Genomic DNA, 16,711 nt, shown 5'->3' with positions numbered 1-16,711 from the left:
TAAATTTATTGGACCAATTCTTACTCGCTAATAACCTACTTGACACCAAGAAGGCCGAATCCGTAACGCCTGTGCTATGCTACAAGAATTGCAAGTCTTCCATATTGAATAAACAATAATTTGACTTGTGTTTCCGTTTTATTAAATACTTGCTGCCGATACCGTCTGGGCATGCCGTCACAGATTGCAGGTCCATCGCATTGCCTTTAAGTCGTGTGTATCCATGTCATTTTAGCCAAGTGCAATGCAATCACCCGCCACTTTCATTTCATGAACCCCTACACCATCCAAAAAGGGTTGTAAATCTAAAGGGTCCACATCCGCGGCGCTCGCGTGAAGGACTAATGGTATACCATATCATTCGACAATAGCCTACCTGGCTCCCCTCAAGAGTTTGGTCGTTTTTTTCCCGGTTCGCATATATTGACGTGCTCATCCGTAGGGTAATCAATCAGAAAATCCACTTGAGGATATAGTATAGTATGAGAAAGGCGCCGATGAGAATGCCCGAGAGTTTCAGAATAGCGACCTTGTTCCCCGACGCTGCCATACGACCCAATCGACCGGCGGATCCCTTCAGCTGCGACGACATGGAGGAAAACGTATCGGACTACATGATGCGAAGCTGAGTGTTAGCCTTGTACCTAAAGGGCAGATAGATGTTAAGCGGTCATCCGTACAGTATTGTCGATCACGTCCTGCGCTCTCGCGTTGTCGTAAATATCCACCGTTACGCCGCGCAGCGACGACACCTTTGCGGACAACTCCTCCAGGCGCGCATTGTTCTGACGCTCGCGCTCGTACGCCTCCGACATGTTGATCTCGATGGTTGAAGTAGTAGAAACACGGTGGAATCGGAATCCGCTTTCTCTTTCGGTCTTGCGATGCGCTGCTAAAAGGATCGTGAAATGAGCGGTTTTACTTGTAGGTTCGTTAATACTCAAGGGCCCCGAGTGGGCGAGGATTGATTGTCGTCTTTGTTTTCCGTAAGTGTATTATTGCTATTCTTTTACCCCAAAAATCGGCTGTAACGGGAGCATAATTTGGTGGTTCCGTGACAAGAAAAGGAGGCGAGTTGGAGAGATGACGCAGACTGTGGCTGGTGACTTTAGCGTTCTACCTCATTCAGATATGTAGCCCTGTGCCGCGGATCCTTGCAGTGTTGTATTGGTACCAAGATTGTACAATAGGTACCGTCTGCCATTTGAATTACATAGCATCTACCCCAGCTTACCTAGGTACCTAGCTTTTAGCTTCCAGCAGCCTGGCAGCTCGGAATTCATTACTCGTGGTACGTGGGGCCGTCCTAACTCTGACCTCATCATTCTGTACTCGCTAAGTATATGCTAGTAGTGTACCTTCCCAAATATTTATGTCAGGTACTACCTCGGTACCTTAGGTACCTACATGCATACATATTAAGGTTGTGTGCGTAGCCTTGCGTTGTCTTTGGCGCCTTGGAGCTTTGCCGTTGTTGCCGCCTGCCCCGCCGAGGTGGCAGAGCTTCTGCAGCTGACGACATTAATATTGGTTGTTTTTCATACCTACAAATATTACATACCAGCCTTAGTCAGGCACCTACTTACTACCTACCTACCTACCTACCTAGGTACCTATCTATTCATCTCTCCACGTCCAAAAGATAAGGTAGCAACAGTTGCGCGTTATAGATTCATATATCCTAACAATACTCCTAACAATACATTGTGTCATTTAAAATCACCTTCTCAACAGGTCCAATTTAACTTGACGAGTTTAACCCCCGCAGTCGGTGTTTGCAACTCACCATCATATACCTAATTCCTTACCGTTGCAAGAAGGCTTTAAACTCGGAATTTCCGGATTAGATTGCTTTCCGACTTGAGATACTAAGAACCATCTCAAGATGGGTATTAACAACCCTATCCCGTCGTCTATGGCGTGTAAGTTTCTAGCTACGAATACGCGCATTCTCGCGCGATCGGGTACTTGCTACTACGATTATAAAGTAAATGCTAACACTCTTCCCATAGCGGAATGCAAGAAGTGTGGCAAGATTCTTACTTCTTTCATCGATCCCCGCCAAGCGTTCGGCCCCGACAAGATAATTCCTCCGTCGGTCCTAGCGAATGCTAAAGTGAGTGAGCTACCGTCGCATTCCGGCGAGGCGTCCGAGAGCGATGCTATCTTGATTCGTATATGCAAAGGTCGTAGCTTACAAATATTTAGGGCCTTGCGATCCTTACTGTCATCAAAGCCGGCTTCCTCGGGTCTGCACGATTTGGTTCTGGGCTTGTCGTCGCCCGCTTGCCCGACGGCACGTGGTCTGCGCCATCGGCCATCATCACCGCGGGTGGCGGCTTCGGTGGCCAGATCGGGTTCGAACTGACCGATTTCGTCTTTATTCTCAACGATTCTCACGCCGTTAAAACCTTCTCCCAGCAAGGTTCTATTACACTAGGTGGGAATGTCTCTATAGCGGCAGGACCGGTAGGCAGAAACGCAGAGGCCGCGGGTGCCGCATCTCTGAGGAGTGTAGCGGGTGTGTTCAGTTATAGCAAAACGAAAGGTCTATTTGCTGGAGTATCTCTAGAGGGCTCGGCGATTGTGGAACGACGAGACGCGAACGAAAAGTTATACGGTCAGCGCTGGACAGCAGCACAACTCCTTACAGGTTCCGTACGACCGCCACCGCAAGCCGCGCCGTTAATGTCCGTCCTCAATTCCAGAATATTTGCAGGCGTGCGCCAAGGTACCATGGACGATTCCATGTACAATGACGTTCCAGTTTATGAAGATCGCCATGATGACGTAGTATGGAATGGCCAACGAGGGAGTGCTTACGGCGAACCTCAGCATAACAATGGTCAGGAAGAGTTCGGTGCCCCGAAGCGCGCAAATACATGGCAAGACGACGTGTACGATCGACCGGCCGCTGGTGGTAGCCTGGCTAGATCCGGCACCGTGAACGCTCGAGCCTCAGCCCCTGTAGGTGGTTACTCAGAAGGGGGACGGGTCGGTCCCGGTAGACCCGCGGCACCGAAACCGAATTTCACAAGTAAGCAGGCTTTAATGAAGAAGAATGAGGCCGTTGCATTATACAACTTCGAACCGGACCAGCCGGGCGATTTGGGTTTCAAAAAGGGCGATGTTATTACAGTGTTAAAAAAGACTGATAGTGCTAATGATTGGTGGTAAGAACATACTAGCCCGTACGGCTCACTAAAGCCTTGGTACTAATACATAGTTTTAGGACTGGCATGATCGGCTCAAGACATGGCATATTCCCCAGCAATTACGTCAAGATGAAGGAATAAAAAGGTGACACGGGCTTTCCAAGCTCACCTTCTTAAGATCAGCTAGACATGGGATGGGCGCATTCGGATTCGTGATAAGGGCTGACAGGAAAGGAGGACGGCAGTTATGAGATTGCTTAAGAAATACCTGGCTCGTTCTTGAGATACCTAGATTCTATTCTCCACATAGGGTTTTATGATTTAACTTTGGTGTAAGCGGTGTTTTACCTTGCAATCAACGATTTTGATGCGCACTACTATTCAATTTAAGCGTTGTAAATATGGGTTTAAGAATAGTCTAATAAAAGTCTTGACTAAATGAATGGTTTTGATGGAAAGCTGTGATGTGTAGTGACACATACTGCTGAAACTATGATTCGTCGTGAAAGAGAATGAATAGGTAATCTCACAGAGTTAGTAGTAGTCATGTTTATAAGTAAGGTGGACTTGCAGTTTGATTGATGAAAACCCCTTGGAAGTAGTTTGTTAATTCTAGCACAGTTTACTTCTTATAGGGATGTACGATGTTTTGAGCATTCTCCCCCAAACTGGTATAAGACAGCATTTCTATTATTTTCAATATTAATAGATCGAAAGTGACTAAGGGAAAGGGACCAGGAAAGAAACTGGCTTTACGTTATTAAATCGGCCCATCGTATTTATTATAGGGGCATATCGCAAGTTTTCCCCTTATGTTAATAAGTCGCGTTAAACGCTACATTGAGTACTCCGCCGATTACTAAAGGCGGTGTTGTTTTATGCTAGTTTAGGGGATAGCTTCATGTATGTATACCTTCTGTATATGGGTGTTTAGGTACCTATATAATTTTTCAACTTCATTATGAATAAAGCAGCCTGCTAAATGCTTAGGTTAGACCACTGGGCTGCGTAGGGTGAGAGACATTAACTAGGTTTATATGGGTAAGTTGTCTTATTCACGTACGGGATTTTACAAATATTACTAGAATAGTTACAAGTGAGGTATACTTCGACGTATTAATTCTAGTTTGCCAATATTTGATTTCGTTACTTTAGGTAATATATAACATTTCCGACTTGGTATCGACCGTTCGTCTGACCTATGCTTATGATCTCTTCTGTATGAGACATCTAGAACAAAAGATGCTTTTAATATACATAGCCATAGGTTTTCAAAATTTTCTTAGAGTTCCTTACGGAACAACTTCGTTTTCCCCATGTTTCTTGCTCCACCTCGTGACATTTTCGTCGTAAATAATTTCATAAGTAAGCACATTCAGAACTTCGAAAAAGTCTAGACTCAAGGTTGACTCTAAGGCTCACTACTTAAATGCGTTGCATCGATTAGGCTTACTATGAAAACCACTATCTCAGGACAATGGAACGTAGAAATTCTTGCTTATGGTTGTGATAGGAGCGAGATTCGGCCTTCCCGCCGTGCCTCAATCGGCAGATAGCGGGTGAGATCCACTTTTACGGCATGACATCCGGACGTCGCTCCTCGATATGATGTTAGGTCAGCCTGATTAGGTAGATAAATCCGTACTCATAAGTCCGGCACTATCATGGCAAATCCGATACAATTCCTGTAGGTATCTTCCTCGAGACTATGCATAGGTACCTAATGCAGGCATGTGACTGCGGATCTACGCAACGCTTTACTTTCTTAAGCTATTCCGGGTCTAATTTCGGATTACAAAAGCGACGCGTCGAGATACATTAGACATCTCCCGCGTAGCGTTTATTTTCCACGTACGCGTACCGCTATATTTATGTACCTAGCTTCCCACATGCTGCGCACGACTACCAACCTTCGCCCAGCGGGAGGCGCATCTTCCGTCTGCCGGCAGCGAAGATATCCGAGGGTAAAGAAGCGGAGCGTCGCCGGGTAAAGGGATCCGGGTGTCTGCACGAAGAGCCCATTTTTACAACTCTACCTACCTATATTAATGATTTCACTGCTTTTCATAGCATACTAGAACCGCCGGCACTCTTGCGTAGGGGGAAGCGCGGGATGCTATTTTTGGACCGAAGGAGACTACGTGATTGGTTCCGTTGGGAATTAAGCGCGCATAGACCGGGGGCGGATCCGCCCGCCGGATACATACATATGTAGGAACAGTATGGATAACTACCTAGGTAATAAACAATCTGGAATCTGGGGTTCGGCGGCAAGCTCCATGCGCACGTACGTGTATTAAGTACATACCTAATGTACATAGCTAAGATGGGATCGAAGCGCGGCGCTTAATGAAATGATCCGGAAGCATCTGTTTACTGCGCTTGCTGAAACGAGGCGGGGCGGAAGGGGAGATGAAGTTGGATTAATTACGGAGCATTTCGGGCGGGATAGCTGCTTTCCGGCGATAGACAGGCGCGTAGAGATGCCGCGGTATGATACGCCGGTAGACGCGCGCTGCTGCTGTCAAAGCCGGCAGCCGGCTCAGCCTCGAAAATGCCGCCAGGCCTCCGTTTGGAAGCATTGTGCCGCACTGGTTTCTAGCGTAGCAGACTCGTGTTCATATGTTGTGTGTTTCAGAGACACGTACGCATATCTTTTGGATTGTTTTGTTATTGTCTGAAGCTGGTGATCGCGGTGATCGATACTTGGACGCACAGACGCGAGATCAAACCTGTTTACTACGTACCTAAGCCTAGTCTGCCCTTCCATTCCGTCGAGACATGCAGCTCAGCCGGAGGGACTGAGGTGGGACCTTCTGGAATGGCTATTTGTCAGAGCGAGAGACAGTTAATATTATCGTCGCTTATTATGCCCCAGTGCTGCAGTGATGTAATCACCCGGAGATTCAACATTTGGGTGTAGTGTGTCGGCGGTGTGTGTATGTACATCGGCCGATAGGTGGAGCGGAGCAATCACGGGTTGAGTCGAGTGGCAGAGAGAAACATACATGCAGTAGGTATGTCGTCCCAGCTACATGTGTGTGGCTTCTGAGTTGTTGGTAGCCACTCACGAGGGGCATCGACGCACCATCTACTACACCATCTACTACGCGGCAAGCTTAAAATATCATCGGACATGGAGAATTCTACGACATGCAGTGGCTCAACTGATGCTCTCGGTATTGATAGGCCCGAGTTGGGATGAACAATAGCAGAACAGGCCCTCCCAAGCGGGACTCGCAAGACATCGTAAGGCAGTAAGCCACAGCCTTGGCTCCCGCTTGGGGAAGAGGATCGACGATTCTTCAGCGGGGGAGGGTTCAACAGACTGCTGACTGAGGGGATGATTGGATTGCATTGCGTAGAGCGTGAGCCACACCTTTGGTTTCCATTTTTGATGTAAACCTCCGACCGATGCTCTTCCCTATATAGATAGTATACTGCCGAAGATGTAAGAGCAGCTGAGATCATCAGGCCATGATGGTGGGATTTTGTTATTCTAATCCAAGGCATAATTCTGTTAAATCGTCGCAACGTCACGTCCGTTAGCTGCGGGCAATAGCTACTGTACGTGCAACGTGTAAACGATAGATTAATTTTTGATTTCCTCATTTGTTTATGTGTTCCTAAGTAACATACATACATACTAGTTAATATGTATGTACTATGTATGAATGCGCTGTCTATCGCCTCGCGAGGCCGAGGCATGATGTACGGAATACGTGGCTGATCCATCTGCACCTCCCATTTGGTCTACCGAGCACCAATCCCTACCGGTCCGGAGAATAAGGGGTCTAGGTCATCTAGGTTCATCAGCCACACGGCATGAAATACTGCTAGTTTCCGTATAATGGCTAAGCACTCTCCATCATTGGATTGTCTACTTGGCCTGGGTTGTTTCGATTCGAGGCGGCTGCAACCAATGACCGAACTTGAGTAACTCTGGTCCCTGCATCTTTTCCAGCCCGGCAGCTATCCGGCAGGAATACGGACGGTTATAGCAGATACATGCATATATAGTAGGTATCCACGTACAGTAATCTTCAGCTTCCTTCTACGGATAGCTGTAAGCGGAAATATATTGTCTTTCAGATGTTGGTGAACGGCGGTGAAGTCTTGGCCCGAACAGTTCTGTTCAAAGCTGCAAGGTTTGCTGTGGATGGATCGGCCCGAGTGCGGCGTATAGTCTTGAGAGTTGTCGGTCAAATGCGATGCATTCCTTTTCTTTTTTTTCTTTTTTCTTTTTGCTGGATACTCGAATCATTTTAGTCTAAAAATCTTGTGGGTGCTATGTATACGATGACCTGATATTGTTGATATGTCTGTATGTATGCATTTTTACTGCCTGCCAAGTCATCGCGACGTTCGTTCATCAATACCCTGGTTGAGAGATGCGGTAATTAGGAGACCAGGGATGATGACGATGCTTATGAGAATTGTGATTGGGCTTTGTCGCTTGTGACACTGGCCAAGATCGTTGGCTAGGGCTGGATAAAACATCCCCAGGCCATCTGGGCCATATGTAAGAACCTTGAGTGATAGAATGTGTGGCTTTGGGGGGGACTGAGGGGAAAACTATCTATGTACAAAAGCCCCTCCCTAATCAAGGAGTTAGGTACTAACTGGAGGGGAACTTCATTCCAACGATATTGGTGGTCACTGGTGATGTCGATTTTGATATTCAAGGGGTAGGAGTGAGATTTCGGATAAATCTTGAAACGCCACAGCAGCGACATATTGTCCAAATTAGGAAATACATAATGATGATATTGGAGGGGCCTGCACAGATGTGTAAATCCCAATGTATGAACACGACTAATATGTTGATTTTATGTCATGATACCATACCATACCATACCATACCATACGTAAAAGTCATATTTGTAAAAGTCATATTTGAATCCACAACTACCTGGGTTAAGAGATACCTAACCTAGTTAAATCATCAAAAACGAACATACGTGCAGGGAAATAGGAGGGGCCGGAGTGACGAGCTCGTCTATAGATGGTAGCAACGATATCAGGCCCGGTTTACAAGACCACTCGCGATAATGTTATCGTTAGTCATTGGAATGTTTTCTTTGCCCCTTGCGTGGGCCTTGCCACGACGTAGTAGCGCATAGAGCACGCCATTGGCTATAATCGTGTTATTCATCCTGGTGATGCATTCCACCAATTATTGATGATTGACGATATCGTATCGATATGCACACCTCGCTGCTTGAAGATGCATCAAAGTCTTACCTAGGTGGGAGGTGGGAAGAGTCGGTCAAAGATCTCACAAACAAGGGCCTCTCCACGTACTATGTAAGTTGGGCATCGAAGAACAGAAAACTGGGGAAGACCCGGGGTGATAAACCCATGTTCGTTTCGTTTCGAGGTCGATCTCGAATCCACACACGATAACACGATGATACATAGCAAGTTGTAGATGTTGCAGATGTTGCAGATGTTGTAGATAGACAACGATATCTTCGAGATGAACGGAGTACAGTGAATCAATATTCTACCAAGGTCGAGTTATATTTTGGTATATTATCTTATTTCTTGTTATGCAAGATTGATTGGCCTCGGTCAGGTGTAACTGCGGTAAGCTATTTTTGACCTATTTTCCCAGATCCATGTCTCGACGCAGGTCCATTGGTAGGTCATTATTTTTATTTTGTTTAGTTCCATTTTCATTTTCATCTTCATTTTCATTTTCATACATACTAACAACAAACATGGTTAAACGTGCGGACAACTGTCAAGACACGCGTATAACAAAGTACCATGCAAAAAGGTGAAAAGGTCGCAACGGAAGCGACCAGTTCTCCATCCATCATTCGCTCGTGGTTTGTCTGGGCTGTTTCGATTCTAAGTTAAGATGGATGGTTTATAGCCATTGGTTGAAAGGGACTGAACAATTGGCTTACAGCAAACCCTGGGCTGTATGTACCGTTAGATGATTGCGCTAACTGGAACCTCGATGTGCATGTTGAAGGTCTCACTGACGAATGCCTGTGGTCCCTCTTCAGGTACTCCTAGCGCTAACTAGGCGCTATTACAATATGTACGTAGGTACCTGTACCTATGTATCTACAATACCTATCTACCTTAGGTAATGTAGTACACAGCTATTACATTGTTTCTTGTGGCAGGGGCCCTGGGCGATTGGCCTGCTAGCCTCCTCTAGTACGCTAGTCTTTCCTAAGTCCCGACCCCTCTCGCTTGTTTCATGTCTTTAAGCTCTGAACCACTTACACCAATGAACCACTCACCCGCTTCTATCATTCCCGTCATTCCCAACCCGTCTCAATCTAAGGGAATATGCGGGCGCATACTGTAGGCGGGCGGGTCTTAGATGAGTTGTAAGCCGCCAGCCATTCACATCATCGCGACTCCAGCCTTTTGGGGTCTACGTTTGTAAACATCCCAACTTAGGGGCGAATAGACAAAGCGAATAGGCAAGATACGTTGTTGAACTGGGTCCCTGGCCATCTCTGGCCATCTCTAGCCATCTATACGTACACTATGTACATGGCATACCTTGCCTGAACCTACGATTCCCATCATATGAACCCTATTTAGAAAACCCCCTGTATAAAGGTGACCAAGAAAAAGTAGATATAGATCTGAAGACGCACACTCCTTTTTGCTCCCCCTCCAGATCCCTTCCATCAGTCTTCCCTTTCATCATATAGAGCACCGCTAGTCGACAGCCTAAAAGAAAATCCACCGTGTGGAATAAGTGTGGTTTTGTTTCGACAGTATTGAAGGGAACCGATTATTTATCATTACGACAGATAGCTACCCACGTTGACATTGACGACCGATACGAGATTTTGACGATACGAAACCCACTTCTAGACTCCGGCTAGTCTATCATCATCATCATTGCCTTCCCCCCAAACAGGACTATTCGGCAATTAATTGCTATCGCATATCTTCAATCTACCATTTGAAAAGCCCCTCTTTTCTACGACAATCTCCTTGACAGGATCGACAAAGTTGCCCCCTCCCCCGGGTCTTAATAATAAAAAAGCACTTGGGTAGATCGTATTATATATCAGGCTTTGCCTTGCACCCTAACCCAAGCCTAACCCAAGTAATATTTTGGGACACAAGACACGACACAGTCTAGTACAAGACACAGCTAGTCACACCGCTACCCGACGACAAGTTGCAGTTTTTCGTGTTTTGGTTTGAATTATTATTCACTTCCTAGTGTTACGAGGCTTTGCGCGTCATCTTACTAGTCCTCGTGACTCGATCCATCTAAAAGTCTTTTATTCAACTCTTATAAGACCCCGCCAGACCTCGAACCAACTGCGCCTTAAGGCTCGGAGCCATCGGGAGCCACTTTTTCACTAGTCGTCAGCAAACGGCCAGAGATTCGTCAGTCTTTTTTCACATCAACGGCCATTCAGCCTACGCAAGACATCTCATCCGGAGATAATTTTTTTGCCAGGACTTCCTCCACAAGGCTCACTTGTTATTTGCGGTTCGAGTTAGTCGAACATTTGCGATCATTCCCAACCAATCTAGTAGTCTCCAGGTCTTCCGCCGGCTCGGGAACCTTGCCTTCTTTTGCACCCTCGCCACTCTTTACTGAGCAGCACAAGTTTTCAAGCCTAGCCGGTTAGTTAACTGAGCCATCGCCTACAAAATATTCGGCAGTCTTCCGATCTTATTCAACGCCTTCTGGTAGCTACATCCACGTAAGCACCGTAGGCACTAATCTTCATTAAAATCGTCTGCGCAATCGGTACGGCATCGATACGCATTCGACAACCTGAAAGGGAAAAAAGGAAATCCACTCTTAATAGTGAAGCCACATATCAACTACGCGTACAAGCGGCAATTGATTCATCATCCCAGTCCTAATCCATAAGAGGAAAAGGAAAGAATAATATATTGCGACTAATTGAATCTTGCAATTTGCAACGATTCGATTCCATCTGCTCCACGTCCGGAGAGAGGCGAGACACAGTTCATTAAGCTTTAACAGCTTTTAACGAAGCGAGCGCCGATATTCCGAGGCAGACCCGGGAGTCCCGCTTTACGGACGAGTAACAAGTAACGTACCTTCACTTTTGAAGGTTCAACTTAGGCAACTGGGAACTCCCCTGCCGGTCAAATCCGGAGTCCAGATAGGGAACCTGACCCCTCCCTCCTACCCCCTGCATAGGCACCCGCACAAGCAGTTGCATATTCAAGCACCTGCCACTAGCTGCTGCCACCTCCTTTTTAGTAGGCTTTGCACTAATCAACATAACCCCTGACACAATTTGGGGACACAATTTGGGGACACAATTTGGGTACATACCCATTTCTTTTCCGAGTCCAGCCAAGCCCAGTTGACTTTAGTCTTTTGGCACGTCAGCCGTCGATCTTGCCAGGTATCCCAGTACTTTAGATACTTTGGCTCAGCCTCGACCATCCTCACGTCACACACACAGACGTACCCCTTCACAGTAATTTGTGGGAATTAGGTGGTCGTTCAGCGTTGCGCCTACTAGTCAGTCTGTCAGTCTGATATGACCATAGGCTCCGCCTCGTGATACACCCTTCCACATCCTCCATCCTATTGCATACTTCCACACTCACACAACCAAACATCCCGGTCATACGCCGTTGTTGTTTAATATATTACCAACTGTCCACCACACCCGTCTCTGCTTCCCCGGATTTATTTTTCCCTTAGCTGTTGCACTTGGGAATATATCAAGTCGCTGCCGGATATCGTCACATTTGGTATTTCATCTTAGCAACGCGCATCACATCACACATAATGTCTTCGACATCTAGGATACCTATGAGCGAGCTCAACGCCGCCGCTCTTGAGCACTTTGTATATAAGCCAGTAAGCCCGGCGATGATCGCATATCTGGCCCGTGCAGCACGCGATGTCATCCAGTGCGATCCCACCATGATGCCCCCGCCAGTTCAGAGCAAGTCGCAATCTCTTACACCACCGCGAACGCCATCACCAAAAGCTGTCCGCTGCGACGACAGCAGCCTACCGACGTTAGAAGAGTTTATCACACAACTAGTCCGTTCTTCAAACGTGCAGGTGCCCACTCTGATGTCTACGCTGGTCTACTTGACACGATTAAAGTCTCGACTGCAGCCCATGGCCAAGGGTCTACGATGCACGACCCACCGGATTTTCTTAGCTGCGCTCATTCTCTCTGCGAAGTACCTTAACGACAGCTCACCCAAGAACAAGCACTGGGCTGGCTACAGCCACATAAACACTGATAACTACAGCTTCGGTTTCAGCCGGACGGAAGTTAATTTGATGGAGAAGCAGTTACTATTCTTACTAGAATGGGAGCTGCGCATTACCGAAGAGGACCTCTATCGCGAGTTGGACCTCTTCTTGGCACCCATCCGCGACAACATCGAGGCCTCGCACGCCCGTCGCATGCAGCGCAAGGAAAAGCTACGGAAGCAACAAGAGGCCGAAGAGTGGGCTGCTACTCAGCTCCCGTCGCCGCCGAGCTCACGCGACAGCTCACGATCAAGGCAAGCTGCGCTACCTTACGAGACTGCCCGCATGGTGCAGGATGTTTCTACGCCACCAGGATTGGTTTACAGCTCGTCAGCCAGCAGCAGTGGCAGTTCTTACGCTTCTTCCGTCTCTTCCCTGCACCACTCGCGGTCCTCAACACCGCTATCAGAGCCGGGGGACGGATATGTCTCCTACGTTGACGGCTCGCTCTACGATTCTCCCGTCGAAGTGGTCCTCGACATGCCGCAGCCAGCGGCTCGCCTTAGGGGATACCGCAGCAAGGATGCCAAGCAGCTACTTCCATATGAGATTAGCGCGGATGATTTACGAACTCTTCAGGACGGCAGTGCTAAAACAAAGCGCGCGAGGACCGGAAGGGGCGTGTGGGGCCGCATGTTCGGAGGTGGCATCACTTCACGATAATTATTTCATTTGTTTTGCTTCGGTGCATTATAGCCAGGAGTTACGGATTTTGGATAAAGGCGCAAATTGTCACGAGCGGTATTAAGACGCCAAAAAGAGGTTGAAGAATTATTACCTCTACTGTTGCCGCTTTCCCCATAGAGTGGGTGGAACCTTGTCGTCATTATACCTACACGCACAGCATTTCTTAATAATAGGATGGGGACAATAGGTGCGATACAGGGCGGGCTTGGGCATAATAGGTACTACGGAAGAGTGGCGGATGGTAGCATGCATTCTGGCATTGATTGCCTGTGGGGCACAATGATAAAGGGGAATATACAGATCACTGGAGTTCCGGGTCTCAAGGGGAAGCAAAAAATGAATTCATGGGTTGGGTACTACGGGTATTGGGATTGTTAATGACATCGAAGCATTGATGGGATCTGTCGGCTCGACCGACGGAGAGACCAATAGCTAGCTAATTTACTGAAATGGAAATTCAACATTCGGTAAAAGGATGCCTCTTTCTTTGACTGTGATTGTTAGAGTGATTAATACAATTAATACACGAACGGCAAAGATACGGCGGCACACGAGTGCAGGATCCACAGCCGTAGATTATATTTCCTCGCCTCTAACCTAGGTACTTGCGAGTAAACTCGTGCCCAATAAGCGCTAGAGGGTGTACATAATACGTTTCTAATCATTTTTAATTCCTAGGTATATTTGGATGCCACTTATAGAATTTTACATATGCAAGATCGTTTTAGTTGCATCGGTCCTTTCTTAATAATTTCCTATCAATCAACTCGCCTCTCGGTAATGTCTGTGCGGTTGCACTGACCCGTTACCTCAGCGCAGGACCGCCGGTATTTGTAGTCTGATCCCATGCCGCGGCAAATATTCCAGAAATAGGTAAGAGGTGCATCTGGGGGGTTGGGGTCTATAGCCTATGACATGGTGACGTAGTAGTATATAAACATATGCACCTGAAATGTCGTCTGGAAATATCGATAGCCTATTGTTACCTGTGCATTAGGACATTAATAGTTGGTGCTTCTATATACTCGTACAGCGAAATGAAATTACTTGGCGTTTTCCTTTGACGCGTGGGAGTGGAAGGCATGTTGTTAGCACCTGGGCGCATCGCTGCGCAACTGTGCCACTTTTAGAATATATAACTATTGTATAGGTATTGAATTATGTATTGTGTATGTACGTATTGCATGTATTAGCGCGCGTCAAGCTGGTGTTATGCGAGGGAGGAATCCAGCCCTGGAGTTACGTGGAGTATTATAAACGCACTGACGGCGTGGCACGGTGAGCAGGCCTCATCGCACAAGCCAACAGCGGATGCGCGCAGAATTCCGCGGCCGGGGTTCCTCAACTTCCACAAAAGTCGAGAGATGCAAAACAAACACTGCCATATTAGGGTAGAGGAGAACTGGAAGAATAGAAAGGCAGGTCGATGGGTTTCTAGTCCTTGTATGGGGAAATTCATGAGGATGACCTAGGTGAATAGATGAAGCTTCTCGAAACCGTTGAGAGGCCTCGAAGAATCCTTCCGCGTTTCGAGGAGCCGCGAAATAGCTCTTTTGGGGGAGGGGGAGGGGGAGGGGGGAGGCATCGCACGAAATGGGATAAGTAGGTGAAAAGAATTCGGCCTCAACGACAAGATGCGCCAATGCACATATTTCGGCCGAGTATAGAAAAATCCATCTATGTTTGAGCTGGGTTTATCTACGTATACTCGCCTATTTGGGCGGCATGATTGTCTGGTCCCATGGATCGGTATTTCGCCTCAGTGGGAATTGGTGGATTTCTACTCGTTGCAATCCGCCAATTCCCTCTATCCTAATTATATAATCGGACAATACCGAATACCAGGCCTAGATGATACTCCACGATGAACTCAAAGAGGGAGAGGAAAAGAGAGCAATACTAAGTTAATCCACTTCCCAAGAGTCATTAGGATGTCAGTCCCTGGAATCATGGTCTTCATCGTCTGGGCCATCAAGGATACGCGGAATAGGATTTGTTTGCATTATTGCACATCGCGCCCCTATTTTGACGAAGCCATGCGGCCGATAGAGCGGCCTAGGAAGCGTGTCCTCCCCTAGCTTTCGTCATAAACAAACATATTGAAATCACCGGTCATCAGTATGAAGCTGGCCTCAATGCAAAGTTGCTTCTCGTCGCGTTGGAAGCAGGAAGAATTGCATAGAGAGCACAGCCACGTTAGGATGGATTATGTACTCCGCCGCGACTTGTGTTTGCTATTAAGAGTTGAGTCACAAGCCTCAAAGGGTAAGGGCGATGACAAAAGACTGTAATGAGGAACTATATCGCAAAACAAACAAACGGGCGAAGTTGGTGACGAAATATGATAGTGTGCTTTTGTAGAACCAATAAACAATATATTCAGCTGTCCCGGGTCTCTGGTAGCGGACACGAGACTAACAAGCGATGCGCCCGTATTACATAAATGATATTAATCCGAAATAACAGTCGTCGTTGGGGGCCGAAAGGTTCAGAGAAGAGAAGATGACGTTGGCCTGTGCTTGACGGCTTACTGTAGATGTGTACCTAGGTAAACAAAAAGGTGAGACTCATAATCATAATCTCAGCCTAAGCTGGCTTCATACCTACGAAGCAAGTTCCAACTCGAATATTCATTCAAAGTGAGCACTGAATAAGCCCGACTCATCGATCCGAATAAAATCATGAGTCTGACTACATATTCCGTCCGAGTCCTACGTGGCAGCCCAAGTTATACTAGCTAGGTAGCTTTCAGCTCCCAAACCAAGTCAGCCGCATAATCTCGGCATCCAGAAATGCCTCGCTAGGCTGTCTACAACCTAGCTGAAAAAGCATCAACGAACTTACGGTAACTGACTAACCTTAGGTACGTAAATCTCCAAACCTAACGAACCCTCCCTTCCCCGCCCAACTAGTAATCAGAAATTCACAGACGTCTAAGCGTAGGTACTATATCTCCGATTCCTCCATGCGGCACAGACCCGTATCTTGGCCAATCCGCAAACCTCGGTTCTGGACCTTACTGTAAAAACTCCCGATACCTATTCAGCTTCGGCCAATGATCCTTCAGCTAGCTAATTCACCATAGAGATCTGGAACACCTTAGGTGGGCGCGCTAGCAATGAATGGATCGATCCGTCCAGTCGGAGCGCGCTAAGACGGCACTACCTACTTCATGCTTTTCTTGGCCTGGGGTTGGGAGGGGAAAAAAAAGCAATGGCGTTTTCCTGGGGAGGTTGGCTGTAGGCTAGGGATTTACTAACACACGTAAGATACTCGATAGTGAGTAGTTGTGGAATCCAGGGGACTAGGTAGGTATCCAGTAGCTTATCTGTAAATTTGCATAGCTTCTTCGAGAATAATATTAGCGCGTGGGATAGCAAGACAGCCATGTATGGTATCAGGGGTAGGTAAGTTGCTAGCGAGCGTTTCGACTTTTCGACCCGTTTAATGGCACGGAGAGACTTAGCAAGAACTATATGAAGTTTAATATATATCATCTTATTTTATAGTAACTTGATATTAGCTCCGGTGGGACTAGTGCTAAGTGGCCTACTGTGCCTCTTTCCACCAACGGCGCGGGAAGTTGTAATCTTCGGACACGGGGAGAGAAGAA

The 16,711-nt window shown here is 47.0% G+C and overlaps 4 protein-coding genes across 4 annotated transcripts; 2 read left to right on the top strand and 2 right to left on the bottom strand.

The window, feature by feature from the left end:
• Window positions 1-146: 146 nt before the first annotated feature.
• F4813DRAFT_97135 (uncharacterized protein) lies at window positions 147-1,142 on the bottom strand. Its single transcript, XM_049249096.1, has 2 exons — window positions 681-1,142; window positions 147-610 (listed from the first exon to the last, which is right to left on the bottom strand). The coding sequence occupies exons 1-2, from the start codon at window positions 813-815 to the stop codon at window positions 452-454; spliced, it is 294 nt and encodes a 97-aa protein (XP_049104035.1). The 5' UTR covers window positions 816-1,142; the 3' UTR covers window positions 147-451.
• Window positions 1,143-1,246: 104 nt separating this feature from the next.
• Window positions 1,247-3,609, top strand: F4813DRAFT_343384 (DUF500-domain-containing protein). Its single transcript, XM_049241529.1, has 5 exons — window positions 1,247-1,291; window positions 1,351-1,922; window positions 2,013-2,116; window positions 2,209-3,173; window positions 3,233-3,609. The coding sequence occupies exons 2-5, from the start codon at window positions 1,886-1,888 to the stop codon at window positions 3,294-3,296; spliced, it is 1,170 nt and encodes a 389-aa protein (XP_049104034.1). The 5' UTR covers window positions 1,247-1,291; window positions 1,351-1,885; the 3' UTR covers window positions 3,297-3,609.
• A 2,217-nt stretch (window positions 3,610-5,826) lies between these two features.
• F4813DRAFT_343378 (uncharacterized protein) lies at window positions 5,827-6,689 on the bottom strand. Its single transcript, XM_049241528.1, has 2 exons — window positions 6,219-6,689; window positions 5,827-6,168 (listed from the first exon to the last, which is right to left on the bottom strand). The coding sequence occupies exons 1-2, from the start codon at window positions 6,666-6,668 to the stop codon at window positions 6,010-6,012; spliced, it is 609 nt and encodes a 202-aa protein (XP_049104033.1). The 5' UTR covers window positions 6,669-6,689; the 3' UTR covers window positions 5,827-6,009.
• A 4,744-nt stretch (window positions 6,690-11,433) lies between these two features.
• Window positions 11,434-13,637, top strand: F4813DRAFT_343366 (cyclin). Its single transcript, XM_049241527.1, has one exon. The coding sequence runs from the start codon at window positions 11,929-11,931 to the stop codon at window positions 13,072-13,074; it is 1,146 nt and encodes a 381-aa protein (XP_049104032.1). The 5' UTR covers window positions 11,434-11,928; the 3' UTR covers window positions 13,075-13,637.
• The last annotated feature ends 3,074 nt before the right edge of the window (window positions 13,638-16,711 follow it).

Source organism: Daldinia decipiens (genome assembly GCF_022478715.1).
Source record: "Daldinia decipiens strain CBS 113046 unplaced genomic scaffold F4813scaffold_2, whole genome shotgun sequence".
NCBI lineage: Eukaryota > Fungi > Ascomycota > Sordariomycetes > Xylariales > Hypoxylaceae > Daldinia > Daldinia decipiens.
This window is presented reverse-complemented; position numbering and strand designations above follow the sequence as displayed.

What these genes read in the sequence shown, in the direction of transcription:
- F4813DRAFT_97135 (XM_049249096.1), bottom strand. Translation starts at nt 815, where the DNA reads ATGTCGGAGGCGTACGAGCGCGAGCGTCAGAACAATGCGCGCCTGGAG. An exon ending in AGGACGTGATCGACAATACT is followed by an intron (nt 611 to 680) that starts GTACGGATGACC and finishes CGCATCATGTAG; the next exon opens with TCCGATACGTTTTCCTCCAT.
- F4813DRAFT_343384 (XM_049241529.1), top strand. Translation starts at nt 1,886, where the DNA reads ATGGGTATTAACAACCCTATCCCGTCGTCTATGGCGT. An exon ending in TATCCCGTCGTCTATGGCGT is followed by an intron (nt 1,923 to 2,012) that starts GTAAGTTTCTAG and finishes CTCTTCCCATAG; the next exon opens with CGGAATGCAAGAAGTGTGGC. An exon ending in CGGTCCTAGCGAATGCTAAA is followed by an intron (nt 2,117 to 2,208) that starts GTGAGTGAGCTA and finishes ACAAATATTTAG; the next exon opens with GGCCTTGCGATCCTTACTGT.
- F4813DRAFT_343378 (XM_049241528.1), bottom strand. Translation starts at nt 6,668, where the DNA reads ATGCCTTGGATTAGAATAACAAAATCCCACCATCATGGCCTGATGATC. An exon ending in TCGATGCCCCTCGTGAGTGG is followed by an intron (nt 6,169 to 6,218) that starts CTACCAACAACT and finishes CGACATACCTAC; the next exon opens with TGCATGTATGTTTCTCTCTG.
- F4813DRAFT_343366 (XM_049241527.1), top strand. Translation starts at nt 11,929, where the DNA reads ATGTCTTCGACATCTAGGATACCTATGAGCGAGCTCAACGCCGCCGCT.